The sequence below is a fragment of the Oncorhynchus mykiss genome, chromosome 9 (genome assembly GCF_057628025.1).
Source record: "Oncorhynchus mykiss isolate SJ-2025 chromosome 9, ASM5762802v1, whole genome shotgun sequence".
NCBI classification, from domain to species: Eukaryota; Metazoa; Chordata; class Actinopteri; order Salmoniformes; family Salmonidae; genus Oncorhynchus; species Oncorhynchus mykiss.
In genome coordinates this window covers 32,441,050-32,461,466 of record NC_143030.1, presented here as the reverse complement: position 1 = coordinate 32,461,466, position 20,417 = coordinate 32,441,050, and the positions used below count along the sequence as shown (strand labels likewise).

At 43.2% G+C, this 20,417-nt stretch overlaps 1 protein-coding gene across 2 annotated transcripts in view; it reads right to left on the bottom strand.

Moving 5' to 3' along the window:
- Positions 1-20,417, bottom strand: part of LOC110531885 (recombination signal binding protein for immunoglobulin kappa J region b) — a 98,471-nt gene that overhangs the window by 19,023 nt on the left and 59,031 nt on the right. Inside the window, exons 1-2 of one of the 2 annotated variants that reach the window (XM_090184076.1) lie at positions 1,445-1,575; positions 850-945 (exon numbers count right to left, since the gene is read on the bottom strand). In XM_090184076.1, coding sequence (XP_090040202.1) covers positions 850-945; positions 1,445-1,461 — 113 coding nt within the window. In that variant the 5' untranslated portion in view covers positions 1,462-1,575. Of the gene's footprint in view, positions 1-849; positions 946-1,444; positions 1,576-20,417 lie in introns of those variants that run through there. The other variant, XM_036987791.2, reaches the window with a different exon arrangement.

Genomic DNA, 20,417 nt, shown 5'->3' with positions numbered 1-20,417 from the left:
ACAACGGGTCAGACCCCAAAATGGGCCTCGCTCACATCTTGACCCCGGGGCCCCAGTCAGTGCAACTTTAACCAGAGAGGAGCACGGAGAGTGGAGGAATTCCTCTATTTAATACACACACACACACACCTGCTCCTCCTCTCTCGTGCTCCAAACCTCGGAGGTGTCTCAGTGTTGGCTGAGAGCTCCTGATTTACTAAGAGATAGTCCTGGTGTAATGGCAACCAGAGCTCAAACCCTTTCAGTCTGTCTAACTCCCTATAACTATTTATTTACTTCACCCAGGATGACCATATTAAGTACAGCTGAATTACTCTCTACACACACACACACACACACACTCCACCATTCTAACCCAACCTACAACGACTAGGCAACATCTTACCCACTTCTCTCAATTCATTACCCTTTACTTACCTCAGTGTGCTCCCCAACCCTTTAACCCTACATGTCTGGGGGGCAAGAATGTGCCCTACCTGCCTAACCTTACCATCCCCTTGCCATCTACACTTTAACCTCTTATTCCCTATGCCCTACACCCCTAACCCCTGTGTCTCTATGGCCTTCACCTGAATGTGCCCTGCAGAGAACTTAAATGCTCACTTCCCCGTCTGACCCGCGGCGGGAAATGGAAAGCCGGAGAGGCCAAAACACTAACGTCACACACAGACACATTGGAATGTGGCTTTGCTTTTTTCTCTACTGCCTTTTAGTCCATACTATTAACCCACAAATTAAATTGAAACCGGGAACTCTTCAACATGCCTTTCTAGGTATGGAATGTGTGAGGTATGTGGGAAATCGGGAGAGTATGGAAAGCGGTGTGTAGGCTAAGTGGTGGTTGGTTACCTTTTTTCATTGCCATAAGATTTCTGTGCAACTTTTGCATGCAGGATCAGGACAGTTTGGTCGCCTCGCTCCTTCAGGTAATTCCGCATCGCTTCCCTGAGAGGAGAAGCGAGAGAAAGAGAGGGGAGGAGAGAGAAAGAGAGAGACGGAAAGAAGGAGAGAGGAGCGAGAGAAAGAGGTTTGTTATTCATCCATTCACATTAAAAGTTAATGACAGACGCGACAAAGATAAAATAGATGAGACTAAAAAACTGGAACATATGAAAACTTGGGGTCACTAAAACTAACACCTGAAACATAGAGAGGTAGGAACATGGGATGAGGAAGAAAAGCGTACAAGTTCCACTTTGACTAGCCAATTCTCTGGTGTGCTGAAGGATATGTTGCTTACACACACACACACACACACACACACACACGCGCACACACACGCACACTTTGGGCAACAAGCTATGTTCTCTCCAGCTGGGCTGAGTTGGGGGCGGGAGGGGGGAGGCACAGAGGGATAGTGCTTAATGAGGGGGAAGGAGAGGAGAGAGAGAGGAAAGAAAGAGAGGAGAGGGAAAAAGAAAAAACACTAAAGCCCTGAGCTCACCACCAAAGAATCCACATCTTGTGTCAAAATGTTGCAAGGTCCGTGCTCCAATTACTTTTGTCAACTAAGCAAAAACATTCTCATGCCGGCCCCCCACACACACAAAAAAAAAAAAAAGTTCAATATTTTTGGAATGTTAAGTCCTTACGTTAACCCCGCAATTGCAATAATCCACCCCCTGTGTGTGAGAGCTTGTTCAACATAGTGGCAACATTTTGTGACAAGAGTGGGTGTGTGTGTACTAGCTGAGAAGCACACAGCTAAAGAACGGACCCATTTGCACAGATGTCAGTGACACCTGACATGCCCGGGTGCTCCGTGGAACACACACACACACACACACTTCTACATTCTGCTCCACTCTGCCACACGCATGGGTTGGACAGGCCTTCCCATTTACATTTTTTGGACATTTAGAAGACTCTTATCCAGAGCAACTTACAGTTAGTGCATTCATCTAAAGATAGCTAGTTGGGACAACCACATATCACAGTAAGTACATTCTTTCCCAACAAAGTCAGTGCTAGTAAGGAGGGAAGAAAGTCCATAGCGAGTATTAAATTGCCCTGTCCCTTAATCCCGGTTGATGTGTCAACAATCATCTGCAAGTTATGAGCAGTCAGCAGTTCACACACCAAGTAGGCTACTGGGAAAACAGGCAGCACTTAAAGTAGATGACCCTCGCTAACAAAAAGACAGTACTAGACCACAACAGATTAGGACAAAAAATATACTTATCACTACTGGAGATATCAGGAGTCCTCTAGCTACAGAATGAAGCCTTTGTTATGGAAAGCAAAGGGCCCCATTGAGACACGAGAGAGGGAGGGAGCGAAGGAGGGAGGGAGCGAGAGAGCGAGAACAAGGGGGTGGAACCACAGGTTACTGCACTTCACGAAACCATAGTGGAAAGGGCTAGGCCAGAGAGAGAGAGAGAGAGAGGGATAGAAAGGAGAGAAAGAAGTTCAGAGAGAGAACATAGTCCAAAGCAAAGCCAAGTCTAAATCCAGCAGCATTTGATTCAAATTATTTTCCTTTCTTTTAATGAGTTCAAAATGGATACTACTCAGCAGCGCCTATAATCATCTGATGCTATGGTGATCCCCTTCACTGATATTTCTAGACTGGGCATTGGGCGTGCCCTCACACACACGCACATACACACACTTCCTGACCCCTGGCCCACCCTGGAGCCCACAGCCCTGACTGATTACAGAGGAACACGCTCGCTCAGTGCCTCACATGATGATGTCATGCTTACAGTAGGGATGGAGCGATTCACCGATACACATCGGTCCCTGTTTTGGACGCGAATGCGTCGGTCCGTGGGACCCCAAACCAATCCAAACGTAGCATGCATGATCGGTTATTAAAAACGACTAAAATATTACGAATCACCGGTTCACTCAAATGTTTTGCAAATATTACTTTCAATCTACTTTCCCGAAAATACTTATATATTTTGTGACAACTGCTGCGTCCTCTCCTTCAGTGTCGAACTAAGCATGTCACCGTTTCACTGATCAACAAGTCATTTTGCATGCTTAACAACCCAGTCGATATCAGCAGCCTAGTCAAACACTGTGTTGCTTCGCACGCTGACCACCGCAGGCCGTGTTCAGCGTCAGCATTCAAATGTTTGTAAAATGGCTGGCCAATATTAGATTTGATTTGTTTATTACCAAAATAAAGTCACCTAAGCAACTGCCTGAGACAGGACTCATCTGGCTATACCTACCAGCTGATCAGGGCTTAGGCTAGATTTTATTTTGATTGTTCAGGTTCACAATCAGCACTAGTTTTGCTCTAAACAATTAGTGTGTATGGCCATTGTAAGATATACAGAGAAAAGTTGATAATTTCATGAGGACAACAATCACTTTTTCTACCCACACTGCACTTCGAAGCAGAGGAAAATAAAACTTCCAAACGGTCTAAATTAGGGATGCATCGATATGATATTTTTGGCCGATACTCAGGAATTTTCCTTGCCAAAAAAACCCCCGATACGAAACATTTTAGCGGCCTTTTAAGCATTCTAGTAAAGTTAAATAGTTGAAACACACACACGCAAAAAAAGTCATTTTGTTGGCATATATGTATGTCTCCATTACCAGTAAAACAGTTAAGTAATATCAAAACCTATTTCTTTCACTTACTCGCTGTGCTGTTTCGTTGTTCATTTCTTCAGTCATTTCATTCTCAACCAGGATTTCATCATACACGGCAAGCAGTGAAGTTTCAGCTGTCTGTCCGTGGCCTCCTCTGTCGTGGGTCCTCTTCATCAGTGTGCACTGTTCACTGTGTCCGTTTCCATCTTATCCAACTGTCAACATTTCACGTAAACCCTGTCTGCATCGAAGTAGCAGTCCTTCTACCTAGCGTCGAGCATGGTCGCAACACAGTAAAGAGGCTCAGAGAGAATGCCACCGAATCACTTGTTCACAGCCTCGAGTAGAGTACTTTTGTGAGTTTTAACCCCACGGTCTGTGTTGGCAGTTTTGTTGAGCAGGTGTTTCAATGCCATGACACAGGGTATCACTTCTGCTGCAGACGCAGTTGATGAGCGTATTTCTCAAGTCAGTTGTTCAAATGGAGCTAGGAGTGTGTCCAAGTTTCAAACATGTTCTCAAATGCTATTGAAATGGCAGCAACGGTATGAGAACCAGCACATTCTTGAGCATGCTATACGGCTTTCCTCAGTACGACTTCCGCTGTCAGACTCAGCATGCTCATGGAGCTGACACTGCTGGTCCAATTGTCAGTCGTGAAGCTAATAGCAGTGATGCCCCTAGCAAGAAGCTCATGGATGTGCGTTTCAACAATACTGTGTAACTCCGGTAGGGCAACGTCTTAAAAATAGAGCTTACTTGGTGTGTACCGGGGCTCGGGGTGCTCGACCAGTCGGCGAAAGCCAACATCATCCACGACAGAGAACAGTTGATTGCCAAAGGCAATGAATTCCATTACCTTGGCATTAATGGATTTCACCTTTGAGTTGTCTCGCTGAAATTTTCTTACTTCTTATATGTACAGTGCCTTGCGAAAGTATTCGGCCCCCTTGAACTTTGCGACCTTTTGCCACATTTCAGGCTTCAAACATAAAGATATAAAACTATTTTTTTGTGAAGAATCAACAACAAGTGGGACACAATCATGAAGTGGAATGACATTTATTGGATATTTCAAAAATGTTTAACAAATCAAAAACTGAAAAATTGGGCGTGCAAAATTATTCAGCCCCTTTACTTTCAGTGCAGCAAACTCTCTCCAGAAGTTCAGTGAGGATCTCTGAATGATCCAATGTTGACCTAAATGACTAATGATGATAAATACAATCCACCTGTGTGTAATCAAGTCTCCGTATAAATGCACCTGCACTGCGATAGTCTCAGAGGTCCGTTAAAAGCGCAGAGAGCATCATGAAGAACAAGGAACACACCAGGCAGGTCCGAGATACTGTTGTGAAGAAGTTTAAAGCCGGATTTGGATACAAAAAGATTTCCCAAGCTTTAAACATCCCAAGGAGCACTGTGAAAGCGATAATATTGAAATGGAAGGAGTATCAGACCACTGCAAATCTATCAAGACCTGGCCGTCCCTCTAAACTTTCAGCTCATACAAGGAGAAGACTGATCAGAGATGCAGCCAAGAGGCCCATGATCACTCTGGATGAACTGCAGAGATCTACAGCTGAGGTGGGAGACTCTGTCCATAGGACAACAATCAGTCGTATATTGCACAAATCTGGCCTTTATGGAGGAGTGGCAAGAAGAAAGCCATTTCTTAAAGATATTCATAAAAAGTGTCGTTTAAAGTTTGCCACAAGCCACCTGGGAGACACCAAACATGTGGAAGAAGGTGCTCTGGTCAGATGAAACCAAAATTGAACTTTTTGGCAACAATGCAAAACGTTATGTTTGGCGTAAAAGCAACACAGCTCATCACCTTGAACACACCATCCCCACTGTCAAACATGGTGGTGGCAGCATCATGGTTTGGGCCTGCTTTTCTTCAGCAGGGACAGGGAAGATGGTTAAAATTGATGGGAAGATGGATGGAGCCAAATACAGGACCATTCTGGAAGAAAACCTGATGGAGTCTGCAAAAGACCTGAGACTGGGACGGAGATTTGTCTTCCAACAAGACAATGATCCAAAACATAAAGCAAAATCTACAATGGAATGGTTCAAACATAAACATATCCAGGAGTTAGAATGGCCAAGTCAAAGTCCAGACCTGAATCCAATCGAGAATCTGTGGAAAGAACTGAAAACTGCTGTTCACAAATGCTCTCCATCCAACCTCACTGAGCTCGAGCTGTTTTGCAAGGAGGAATGGGAAAAAAATTCAGTCTCTCGATGTGCAAAACTGATAGAGACATACCCCAAGCGACTTACAGCTGTAATCGCAGCAAAAGGTGGCGCTACAAAGTATTAACTTAAGGGGGCTGAATAATTTTGCACGCCCAATTTTTCAGTCTTTGATTTGTTAAAAAAGTTTGAAATATCCAATAAATGTCGTTCCACTTCATGATTGTGTCCCACTTGTTGTTGATTCTTCACAAAAAAATACAGTTATATATCTTTATGTTTGAAGCCTGAAATGTGGCAAAAGGTCGCAAAGTTCAAGGGGGCCGAATACTTTCGCAAGGCACTGTACATACATACATACATATATTCACTGGCTATGTCATAGCAATTATTTTTAAATAAATATTGATACATTACTAGCTCAAACACATTGAATCTGCTAAAAGTACAAACGCATTAGTGGGCGATAGTGATTTCAAATCAAAAGTGAGGGGGGGACAAAAAGCAAACATTGCCCCTCTTATCTGATAGTGGGATGGTAGATACCACTTTCCCTTATGGCTTAGGACAGATGCCTACATACACCACCCACTCAAGTCAGCTCAGACAAATCCAGCTCAGAGAGGGCCAGCTCATGAGCATACTTTAAATGTAGAGGTCAGTTTCACACTTCTCCACTTAATGGTCCCGGTTAGGATATGTGGAGGGTAGGCTGATCCTGGATCTGTGCCTAAGCGACAAATTCTAGGAGAATAGAGGTATAAAGACTTGAGCGGCCATATCGGTGAAGCCAGTTTTGCTTGTTGGTCGGATGTGTTTGTACCTAGTACCTTGACTTGCCGGGGCAAGGAGGAAATGAATGTTTCAGATTTCACTTTTGAGGAAGTGTGTGGGTTAAATTGGAATTTTCATGAGGTGTGTGGGTCATGGAGTATGTTGTTGCCACCTCACCAATATGGCTGCTGCCCTGTGAAACTCATGTGACACACAGAGACAGAGAGAGAGACAGAGAGACAGAGAAGAAAAAGGAAAAGATAGAGATTGCTGCAGCATGTATGCTGACAGAAAACCACTAACACATCCCTGCATCCAAACGTTAAAAACAGGCTATTTTCTAACACACACAGAGACAGAGAGACAGAGAGACAGAGAGACAGAGAGAGAGTTAAAGTTAAAGCAAGAAAAGGCCCTGGGTTATTCCAAAAACAGATCTTCACAGAGAGATCCTTATTCATTTCGAAGTCTCTTTGCTTGGGAGTAGCATTGGTCAAAAACCAATGAACTGTTTGAATGCATTTCAAACCTGGTTACAAATGGCTGGTCCTATAGATAGAAAGCTGTCCCATGTTTAAAAATGTTCTTGGTTCAGAAGTGGTCCAAGTTCGCAGCAGCCGTCCTGGATGAGGGGTGATGGTTGAGATGTGGTTGCCGTCGTAGGGCGTTCAGTACTCTGTGTGTGGGGTAGGCACCATTCATCTCTCACACTCCTGAAGGGGGCCAGGCGGCACAGGGCCAAGTTCACCCAGCGTTCACACACACACAATGTTCACCCTCTCTCTCTCTCTCACACACACACTTTGTGTATTTCCCTGCTCCCCTTTATTGGAGAACTGTTGAGTAGTTAATTACACATCAGCCTCTGTCTGTCTGGGCCATGTTTCCTGAGAAGAGCAGCTAACAGTTGTAAGGAGAAATGAGAGTATCCCGAATACAGAGCGGCCACACTGGCCAGGGTACAGCTCCAACTAAACTTCCTATACACACGCACAAGGTCACACACACAAACACGCTATTTAAAAAAACTGTGTGATGGACACACACACACACACACACACACACACACATACAGAGGAAGAACGAGAGGGGTGGGGGGACTACATGACCTGAGTCATCTGATTTGAGAGAGGAAGTGACAGATATGTGCCCCAGTGAGACACAGTACACACAGGCTTCTCACACAGGCTACTCTATAAAACAAACGCAAAAACACACACGCGATGAGAGATGACCAAGACACGCAGCACAACAACACACAAACAAAAGAGGCATGCAACAAGACGTGAGGCACACAACTACACTAGATAGCACGTCAAAAGGAGAACTGAATAGGAGAATACTGGACAGCAAAACTAGGCACGCAATGAAAACAAGGCATGGTGTTTAAACAATCCAACAGTCACAGACTCATCAAGCAACAGTGAGCTATATGACAGGAAAACCAACAAGCAATAGGGATATTACTTTGTGTACCACTGATGGAGAGAGCGAGGGAGCTATACAGATAACACAAAGGGCAAAGTGGGGGTCAGTAATTGTGTGTGTGTGTGTGTTAGGTTAAGCCGGGCTACAGCTGCAGCAGGGCAAAGTAGAGCAGACAGGCATCTGTCCAGTACATCTGTCACAGCGTCTCACCCAGACCCCCTGTGGATCTGCAGCTAGGGGAGAGGCACGCTTACACACACACACACACACACAGCTCAATTTAGAGTATTAGACCCCCATTAGTGCGCAACCCTTTGGATCACAAAGGGGACATTACGCGCGTTCTCAACCCAGGAGCTTGGGTTAAATGAAAACATTGACAGTTTCTCACTTCAGTCTGCATATCCCCTTCTATTGATTTTAAGACACTGTGTGCTGAGAATAGGCTGTTAAAGAATTTTAATTTCCCCCCCGATGTGAACTTCATTTGTGATGATGTCAATTAAAATCACAACAACAAATAAATGTTCAGAAATCCCCCGAGCAGGCTAGGTGAAAAATCTATTGATTTGCCCTTGATCAAGGCACTAAACCCTAATTGCCCCTGGATAAGAGTGTCTGCTAAAATGTCAAATATAATAAATGATCCCTACATTCATATAGCCTACTTGTAAGTCTAAGATGGATTCATATCTTACAGCATTTATATCACAGCTTCTGATTTTCAGAATGAGCCCAATTGTCGAAGGCATTTCCCCCGAAACATAAGCCTTCTCCAAAGCAACTAAACCAGGCAGCTTTTCCAGCTGTGTACTGCCTTGTATTTTCCATCTGAACAGCAGGACAGCCTGGCTGACAGTGGGGCCCTAAAGGACCCAAAACGTAGCTGTCTTTAGCAGCTCGTGGAGGACCCGGGCTTTTAGCTGTCCTCGTCACTGCCAAACTAAAAATCAACAGGGCCACACTCGGGGTTAACTGCAACACAACCTCGGCTACACAAACACACACACACACACTCTGAAATAACCAGCGTCTTTCTGCGTGTTCCCGATCGTCAGTAACATGTGTTTTGTGCATGTCATTTTTATCTGGGCACTCATAAGGCCTGGACAAATGGAGAGGCCAATGAAATCCAGGGGACTGGCAGCACATGAATGGAGAGGGAAAGAGATCAAAAAGGTCCTCTCCAATACGACGCTTGTGTGTTCCAGTGAATGCACAACCCCTCATTTCCCCCTTGGAGCGGCACGCGTAAACAAACATTTTTAAAAAACACTCACGTGCTCTTCAGGGAGCTCCAAAGGCTCAGCAATAGAGACAGTCAGGAATGGCAAGGTGCACACACACACACACACACACACACCCCTCCCTAAAACCATGGACTGGAGAGGGCGGTCATGGTCAGGCAATCCTCCACTCTCTCTGCAGGCTGGCTGACCAACAGAGCAAAAGGACCATTGGACTAAACCCCTGCTGTGACCTCAGTATCCTGTCCTCAACCCTTTATTTTATTTTCATACACACTAACTAGCCTGACCGCTACAGACATCCAAGAGAGGGATGGAAAACAGCTCACTTTAACAACATCCCATCCCTAATCATTACCATGCATGACAACCCCTGTTGAACTGTGAGCAGTCTATGCAGTCAATAAAAACAATTACACTGAAATGTGTCTGATATCTTCTTTTAAACATCGAATCTTTGATTTCATTCAAGACTTGTTACTTTTATCTCAGTGAAGAAATGATAAGCTTAGATGGTTCTCATTACTATTATGATAGTTAGTATTATAGTGGCAATTCCACAGCAACGGCATTACGCTGAGACTCAGATTGCTTACTTTAAAATGTATGCCAAACAAATACCATTTGTTTTTCAAAGTTTAACAAGTCAACTTTACACTGAAAATTTCACAAAAACACATCTACTGGAAGAACTGAAGATACAAAGTTTTGGAAACAGAATTAGAGTCAAATATATTTTTCAAAAATTATGCGACCACGTTTTCCAAAAAACTTTGGGTGTCAAATTCGGTGTCAGCTATCACGACACCTTGAGTTTGAAACAAAAAATCTATTTTGGTTATTGTATTGAACCAACAAAATTACATCATGGGTCCCTGATATGTAATTTTCTTCATGGTGATGCATCCTCAGAGCAAGTAGGACCGAAAGCTCAAGTCACTTGTCCCGTCCCCCCATATTTTTTAAATATTTTTATTTCACCTTTATTTAACCAGGTAGGCTAGTTGAGAACAAGTTCTCATTTGCAACTGCGACCTGGCCAAGATAAAGCATAGCAGTGTGAACAGACAACACAGAGTTACACATGGAGTAAACAATTAACAAGTCAATAACACAGTAGAAAAAAATAGAGTCTATATACATTGAGTGCAAAAGGCATGAGGAGGTAGGCGGATAATTACAATGTTGCAGATTAACACTGGAGTGATAAATGATCAGATGGTCATGTACAGGTAGAGATATTGGTGTGCAAAAGAGCAGAAAACTAAATAAATATAAACAGTATGGGGATGAGGTAGGTAAAATAGGGTGGGCTATTTACCGATAGACTATGTACAGCTGCAGCGATCAGTTAGCTACTCAGATAGCAGATGTTTGAAGTTCGTGAGGGAGATAAAAGTCTCCAACTTCAGCGATTTTTGCAATTCGTTCCAGTCACAGGCAGCAGAGAACTGGAACGAAAGGCAGACAAATGAGGTGTTGGCTTTAGGGATGATCAGTGAGATACACCTGCTGGAGCGCGTGCTACGGGTGGGTGTTGCCATCGTGACCAGTGAACTGAGATAAGGCGGAGCTTTATCTAGCATGGACTTGTAGATGACCTGGAGCCAGTGGGTCTGGCGACGAATATGTAGCGAGGGCCAGCCGACTAGAGCATACAGGTCGCAGTGGTGGGTGGTATAAGGTGACAAATATAACAAAACGGATGGCACTGTGATAAACTGCATCCAGTTTGCTGAGTAGAGTATTGGAAGCTATTTTGTAGATGACATCGCCAAAGTCGAGGATCGTTAGGATAGTCAGTTTTACAAGGGTAGGTTTGGCGGCGTGAGTGAAGGAGGCTTTGTTGCGAAATATTTGATTTTAGATTTGAGATGTTTGATATGAGTCTGGAAGGAGAGTTTACAGTCTAGCCAGACACCTAGGTACTTATAGATGTCCACATATTCTAGGTCGGAACCATCCAGGGTGGTGATGCTAGTCGGGCGTGCGGGTGCAGGCAGCGAATGGTTGAAAAGCATGCATTTGGTTTTACTAGCATTTAAGAGCAGTTGGAGGCCACGGAAGGAGTGTTGTATGGCATTGAAGCTCGTTTGGAGGTTAGATAGCACAGTGTCCAAGGACGGGCCGGAAGTATACAGAATGGTAGAGGTGGATCAGGGAATCGCCCGCAGCAAGAGCAACATTATTGATATATACAGAGAAAAGAGTCGGCCCGAGAATTTAACCCTGTGGCACCCCCACAGAGACTGCCAGAGGACCGGACAGCATGCCCTCAGATTTGACACAATGAACTCTGTCTGCAAAGTAGTTGGTGAACCAGGCAAGACTGTCATCAGAAAAACCGAGGCTACTGAGTCTGCCGATAAGAATATGGTGATTGACAGAGTCGAAAGCCTTGGCAAGGTCGATGAAGACGGCTGCACAGTACTGTCTTTTATCAATGGCGGTTATGATATCGTTTAGTACCTTGAGCGTGGCTGAGGTGCACCCGTGACCGGATCGGAAACCAGATTGCACAGCGGAGAAGGTACGGTGGGATTCGAGATGGTCAGTGACCTGTTTGTTGACTTGGCTTTCGAAGACCTTAGATAGGCAGGGCAGGATGGATATAGGTCTGTAACAGTTTGGGTCCAGGGTGTCTCCCCCTTTGAAGAGGGGGATGACTGCGGCAGTTTTCCAATCCTTGGGTATCTCAGATGATATGAAAGAGGTTGAACAGGCTGGTAATAGCGACAATGGCGGCGGATAGTTTCAGAAATAGAGGGTCCAGATTGTCAAGCCCAGCTGATTTGTACGGGTCCAGGTTTTGCAGCTCTTTCAGAACATCTGCTATATGGATTTGGGTAAAGGAGAACCTGGAGAGGCTTGGGCGAGTAGCTGCGCAGGGGGCGGAGCTGTTGGCCGAGGTTGGAGTAGCCAGGAGGAAGGCATGGCCAGCCGTTGAGAAATGCTTGTTGAAGTTTTCGATAATCATGGATTTATCGGTGGTGACCGTGTTACCTAGCCTCAGTGAGGTGGGCAGCTGGGAGGAGGTGCTCTTGTTCTCCATGGACTTTACAGTGTCCCAGAACTTTTTGGAGTTAGAGCTACAGGATGCAAATTTCTGCCTGAAGAAGCTGGCCTTTGCTTTCCTGACTGGTTCCTGACTTCCCTGAACAGTTGCATATCGCGGGGACTATTCGATGCTATTGCAGTCCGCCACAGGATGTTTTTGTGCTGGTCGAGGGCAGTCAGGTCTGGAGTGAACCAAGTGCTATATCTGTTCTTAGTTCTGCATTTTTTGAACGGAGCATGCTTATCTAAAATGGTGAGGAAGTTACTTTTAAAGAATGACCAGGCATCCTCAACTGACGGGATGAGGTCAATATCCTTCCAGGATACCCGGGCCAGGTCGATTAGAAAGGCCTGCTCACAGAAGTGTTTTAGGGAGCGTTTGACAGTGATGAGGGGTGGTCGTTTGACTGCGGATCCGTAGCGGATACAGGCAATGAGGCAGTGATCGCTGAGATCCTGGTTGAAGACAGCAGAGGTGTATTTGGAGGGCCAGTTGGTCAGGATGACGTCTATGAGGGTGCCCTTGTTTACAGATTTAGGGTTGTACCTGGTGGGTTCCTTGATGATTTGTGTGAGATTGAGGGCATCTAGCTTAGATTGTAGGACTGCCGGGGTGTTAAGCATATCCCAGTTTAGGTCACCTAACAGAACAAACTCTGAAGCTAGATGTGGGGCGATCAATTCACAAATGGTGTCCAGGGCACAGCTGGGAGCTGAGGGGGGTCGGTAGCAGGCGGCAACAATGAGAGACTTATTTCTGGAGAGAGTAATTTTTAAAATTAGTAGTTCGAACTGTTTGGGTATGGACCTGGAAAGTATGACATTACTTTGCAGGCGCTCTCTGCAGTAGACTGCAACTCCTCCCCCTTTGGCAGTTCTATCTTGACGGAAAATGTTATAGTTGGGGATGTAAATCTCAGAATTTTTGGTGGCCTTCCTGAGCCAGGATACAGACACGGCAAGGACATGGGGTTAGCAGAGTGTGCTAAAGCAGTGAGTAAAACAAACTTAGGGAGGAGGCTTCTGATGTTGACATGTATGAAACCAAGGCTTTTTCGATCACAGAAGTCAACAAATGAGGGTGCCTGGGGACATGCAGGGCCTGGGTTTACCTCCACATCACCCGCGGAACAGAGGAGGAGTAGTGTGAGGGTGCGGCTAAAGGCTATCAAAACTGGTCGCCTAGAGCGTTGGGGACAAAGAATGACAGGAGCAGATTTCTGGGCATGGTAGAATATATTCAGGGCATAATGCGCAGACAGGGGTATGGTGGGGTGCGGGTACAACGGAGGTAAGCCCAGGCACTGGGTGATGATAAGAGAGGAAGAGAATCAGACCAACATGGCTACACTCTGCCTATTAGCTTCATTGCATAATCAAGCCTGTCTTGAAACACAAGTTCTCCTGGGGGATGGTTGGCCACCCTTCGTAGACTTTAAAATAGTGCAACACTACAATTACAACCAAAACCTTTGTCTTTATAAAATAATTCCTTAATTCAATTAATCAGGGATCAAACTGATAAAGTAGGCTACTTCAAAGGAAGGTAACTAACAACATGTTTATCTATAACCTTGTAAGGCTAAAATATTCAAGTTTCAGGGGAGATTTATTGACAGCATGTGTGTTATTTATCAATTAGACTAAGAATATTTTTTTACATTGCAGTGCCTTACCCCACTGCGCCACCTGGGAGGCCAAATAACACTATTTGAAGAGTCAAATAAGCTTGTTGAACAATCAGGACCGGAATATGACTGCACGCCACATAATAATTTAACACGTTCATACATTTTTTACATAGTTATTACACAATCACTCGTATTTCATATGTCACAAAGATTCATCGATACGTATGCCATAATGCTAGTAAAGTTGTCTCGCGCACCTACAGTGCTGGTCATAAAAAAAGCTAGCTAGCTCATGGATGCAAACAATGTTCTTCCCCAGAAACATAGCAAAACGCCAATCGGTTTCAGTAACTATAGTTAGCTAGCAAACTATATAGCTAGGTGTCATCATATAAAATAACCCTAATTTATAAGACAGTTCTTATTTGATTAATGGTGGTCGGACCAATCTATGTGAAGCTAGCCAAAATAAGGATTAGCCACAATAGTGGACTTGGCGGTTAGCCTTCAAAATAAAAGTATGTCAGTGACAGTGATGCAAACCTATGCAAATAGTAGAATTATGCCATAATCATGCTAAACGAGGTTGGAATGTTATATAAAAATCAACAAAAGACAATTTGTTAATTTGACAAATCTTTTGAAATCACACTGGATGTATTATACTTTAGAATTGCATTGGGGGCATACTTATTTCACTGCACAGCATTACCTATGGATTGTGGATCAATGACATGGAGTATCAGTCTACTCAGTGACACCCAGAGAACATTAGCATTGTAGCTCTTATTGCGGGACTCTGAAACAACTGTGAATTGAGCCACATTTAATGTCAAACGATGTGTATTGAACACTATTCCAGAGGAAAAACAACACTGCGTGGATGTTTGAGTCTGATAACTCTGAGGAGGACGTTGCGAAAAAATATCATGGGGGATTGAGTAGACTGTTACCCCATTTCATTGATCCCCAATCCTGGTAAAGCTGTACACTGCAATGTGAATGTCAATACACAACAGTCCCGTGATAAAGAGCTACACAAATGTGTTCTGTGGGTGTCACCGAGTAGACTGATACCCCATTTCATTGCTTCACATTCCAACCTTGTTTAACATTATCTAGTCTAAACATGGCATGATTCCATCAATTGTAACCTTCTGCATAACTGTCAAATTGGTCCTTTATTTTGAAGGAACACTGCAAATTCCACTATTGTGCCGAATCCTTTTTGTGGCTAGCTTCACAACACATAACCCGGTCCATAACCCAGCCTTACTAGCCAGATGAAGCTAGCTTGCGGCTTATCACGTTAACTTTGGGCAACAGAGTTAAGTAACTGGCTAGTCATTTATTTTCATGAACTGAAGTTCAATTTCAATAGGTGAACAACAAGTGGCTACCTAGCTAATACTTACTCACACCCCATAATGTCAAAGTGGAATTACGTTTTTTCTAAATCTTTACAAATGAATTAAAAATCAAAAGCTGAAATGTATTGAGTCAATAAGTATTCAACTCCTTGGTTATGTATGGCAAGCTTAAATATGTTCAGGAGTAAACACTTGCACATAATAAAGGTGCATGGAATCACTGTGTGCGATAATAGTGTTCAACCTGATTTTTGAATGACAACCTCATCTCTGCACTGTACACATACAACTTTCTGTAAGGTCCCTCAGTTGAGAAGTGAATTTCAAACAGATTCAACCACAAAGACCACAGATGTTTTCTAATGCCTCGCAAAGAAGGGCACCTATTCGTCAATAGTTAAACACTTAAAAATCAGACATTAAATATCCCTTTGAGCATGGTGAAGTTATTAAGTACACTTTGGATGGTGTATCAATACACCCAGTTACTACAAAGATACATGCGTACTTCCTAACGCAGTTGCCAGAGTGGAAGGAAACCGCTCAGGGATTTAACCATGTCAATGGTTACCTTAAAACCGTTATAAAGTTGTTTGGCTGTGATAGGAGAAAACTGACATTGGATCAACAACAGTTCAACAATCCACAATACTAACCTAATTGACAGAGTGAAAAGAAGGCAGCCTATACAGAATTTAAAAAAATCTAAAACATGCATCCTGTTTGCAACAAGGCACTAAAGTAATACTGTAAAACATGTGGCAAAGCAATTACATTTTTGTCCTGAATACATAGTTTATGTTTGTGGCAAATTACTCTCTATATTTTTAAGCATAGTGGTGGCTGTATCATGTTATGGTTATGCTTGTAATTGTTACGGACCGTTTTCAGGATAAAAAAATAAACGAAATGGAGCTAAGCATAGGCAAAAACATCCCACTAGACACTGGGACATGAACTCGCCTTTCAGCAGGACAATAACCCAAAACACAAGGCAAATTGTTGGGCAATTGTTGTATAATCCAGGTGTGAAAGCTTTTAGAGACTTACCCAGAAAAACTCACAGCTGTAAAACGTGCTTCTACAAAGTACTGACTCAGGGGTGTGAATACCTATGTAAATTTTATATTTCTGTATTTTATTTTCAATGAATGTGCAAAAATGTCCAAAAACACATTTTGTCATTGTGTGTAGATGGGTGAGCTTTTTTAAATATTTTTTATCCATTTTGAATTCAGGCTGTAACAACAAAATGTGGAATACTATAAGTCAAAGAGTATGAATACTTTCTGAAGCCACTGTACCAACCTCAATTACCTCGTACCCCTGTACATCGACTCAGTACTGGTTGCCCTTTGTATATAGCCAAGTTGTGCATCTGTTATTACTTTTATGCATTTTTCTTTCTTTCTCTCTGCATTGTTGGGAAGAGCCCGTAAGGAAACTTTCCACTGTTAGTCACACATGTTGTTTCTGAAGCACGTGACGAATAAAATGTGATTTGATTTAGAGTGGAGTCTACAGCATTTGACACACATTTTAACTGACTTCATGGAGAGGCTTCTTGGAGTTTCCAGAACACCCCTTGCCTGGTTCCACTCTTACATATCTGACAGACTACAGTTTGTCTCCCTTGGCAAATGCAGGTCTGCCCCTGCATCACAAGCTGTCCCACAAGGTGCAGTGTTAGGACCATTATTGTTAAGTATTTACATGCTACCTCTTGTTCAGATCACCCATTAATTTGGACTCAGATTCCACACAAAACCCAACTACACCTCTGTTGACTGTCTCCGTAAAGTGGAAACGTGGATGAGCAATAACTTTGTAAAACTAAACGACGATAAAACAGAGATAATGCTTATGGGTCCCAACTCCCTCATCAACTGGGTCAACTCAACATGACAATCGACGGCTGCACCATCCACTCCAACTGTGTTTTCCACTAGTGCCGGCTGTCGGCTATACAGCACACTCATGTTCAGGTAATTTTTTCACTTAAAATAACTACGCTACTTTTTAAATAATTTGCGAGTCAGAAAAAAGTCAGCCGTGCCCTGTCCCGTTAAAATGAACGATATGCATCTTCTAGTGATCTATTTATAGGACAGGCACGTCAGTCAAAGTGAAAACTGACAGGGAAACACTGCTGGTTTGAACTACTGCTGTCTGTCCCGCCTCCCGGTACCTGGGTGTGTGTGTTGTTTACATGGAGGGAGAAAGCATGATGCTACTTCATCGTTTATGTGAGTCAATTTGTACATCCCATATATATATTTTCTTTTGCATGTTTCATATGAAGCCACAAAGTGCTGGCACATTGGATTACTGTGATTTGATTGATGAACAGCGAGCTGGACTAGTTTATAAATGGTGTCAAACTGACTGAATAAAGTCGATCTCATACATCCTTGCCATTCATAAATCATAAAACATAGTTATATGTCCATGGTATCGCATCGGGACAAGTAAACTAAAGATCTTGTTTGTATTTCCGATAAAAAGTACATCAGGTCTTGGCAGACAGCGACATTAAAGTGAGTGACTCATCAGTAGCCTACTGAATCAGATCAGTAAGAGACCTGTTCATTTGGCTAACTAATGTGCATACTGGTAGGCTTATTGGCAATTACTGCAGATAAAATATGAAAACATTCAACGAAGATGGTGAATCCTCCTCACTGCAGGAAAAATATGTTGGCTAGTAGAGCGATAGCCTCTCTCTGGTCCAAAATATGACAAAAGAAAACAGAAAAGTTATAGAAGCTAATGATATTTACACTACATGAACACAAGTATGTGGACACCTGCTCGCGGTACATCTCATTCCAAAATCATGGGCATTAAAAAGAAGTTGGTCCATCGTTTGCTGCAACAACAAGCACCATTCTTCTGGGAAGGCTTTCCACTAGATGATGGAACATTGCTGCCGGGACTTGTTTCCATTCAGCCACAAGAGCATTAGTGAGGTCGGGCTCTGATGTTGGGCGAGTAGGCCTGGCTCGCAGTCGGTGTTCCAATTCATCCCAAAATGGTTCGATGGGGTTGAGGTCAGGCCTCTGTGCAGGACAGACAAGTTCTTCCACACTGATCTCGACAAACCATTTCTGTATGGATCTTGCTTTGTAAAGGGCCTTCCCCAAACTGTAGCCACAATGTTGGATGCACAGAATCGTCTAGAATTTCATTGATGCTGTAGCGTTACGATCTGCCTTCACTTGATCTAAGAGGCCTAGCCCGAACCATGAAAAACAGCCCCACACCATTATCCCTCCTCCACCAAACTTCACAGTTGGCACAATGCACTTGGGCAGGTAGCTTTCTCCTGGAATCCGCCAAACCCAACTTTGTCCATCGGACTGCCAGATGGTGAAGCATGATTCATCACTCCAGAGAACGCATATCCACTGCTCCAGAGTCCAATGGCTGCGAACTTTACACCACTTCAGCCGACGCTTGGCATTGCGCATGGTTATCTTAGACTTGTGTGTGGCTGCTCGGCCATGAAAACCCATTTCACAAAGCTCCAGACGAACAGTTAATGTGCTGACGTTGCTTCCAGAGGCAATTTGGAACTCGGTAGTGAGTTTTACAACGAAGGACAGATGATTTTTACGCGCTACGTGCTTCAGTCCTCAGCTGTTCGCAGCTGAGCTGTTGTTGTTCCTAGACGTTTCCACTTCACAATAACAGCACTTACAGTTGACCAGGGCAGTTCTAGCAGGACAGAAATTTGATGAACTGACTTGTTGGAAAAGTGGCATGCTATGACGATGTCATGTTGAAAGTCAATGATCTCTTTCGTGATAAACATGTTTTTTTAAATGTATTTTTATGACATACTGCAATTCACAAAGCGAGTTGCCAACTCTTCTCTTAACACGTATGGACACAGAACTTAATTGAGCATCTGTTCTGTTACATTAAAAAATGTATCCCAATTATCAGAGAGTTCGGTACAAGAGTACAGTATAATACAGTAGTCTACTTCCCAATGCAATTATAATTTTTTACTTTATTGTACTTTACTGTGTTTTAGGGAAGGGGGTTTGAAATAATACGTGTCAGCTATCAAGATAATTTAAATACATGTTTATTTAAATACATGTTTATTTAATTTTGTACTTATGTTTTTAACCTGAGCACTGCTGCGTGAGGGAGGGCCTGGCGCTCTATTGCTGCCGCTGCAGAGGAGGCAGTGTTGGGAGCAAGCAGACCGAGTGAGAGACAGAGATGCCAAGGCAACTAGGCTACAGCCAAAAGTAGCTAACTTGTAGTAGCCCACAATGATTATGTTTATATGCACACTAATAATTAGATTTGATAAATAATATTATGGCAGAAGGCTGAGTATAGCATTAGTCATGTAAACATCTTACTCTGCTTATCTTAATTGGTGTAAGGCCATTATTGAATAATGCATATGCCAATTAAAACATCTGCTTTTCTGAATAATCTTTCAAATTATTAGAACATGTAAACAGCTTAATCGGTTAGCATAAGCTTCCCTCATGTGCAAGTGAAGTGAGTTCCGAAAAACTAAAAGTATCCATCTTATAGTTTTCACATACAAACTTAATATACAGTGCCTTGCGAAAGTATTCGGCCCCCTTGAACTTTGCGACCTTTTGCCACATTTCAGGCTTCAAACATAAAGATATAAAACTGTATTTTTTTGTGAAGAATCACCAACAAGTGGGACACAATCATGAAGTGGAATGACATTTATTGGATATTTCAAACTTTTTTAACAAATCAAAAACTGAAAAATTGGGCGTGCAAAATTATTCAGCCCCCTTAAGTTAATACTTTGTAGCGCCACCTTTTGCTGCGATTACAGCTGTAAGTCGCTTGGGGTATGTCTCTATCAGTTTTGCACATCGAGAGACTGAATTTTTTTCCCATTCCTCCTTGCAAAACAGCTCGAGCTCAGTGAGGTTGGATGGAGAGCATTTGTGAACAGCAGTTTTCAGTTCTTTCCACAGATTCTCGATTGGATTCAGGTCTGGACTTTGACTTGGCCATTCTAACACCTGGATATGTTTAATTTTGAACCTATATTTTTATTTGAATACTAATGTCCGTTCGGATATTTGAATAACACATCCCTACAGTGCTTCACTGTTCTGTTCTGTCCAAACTTGTAAAACATA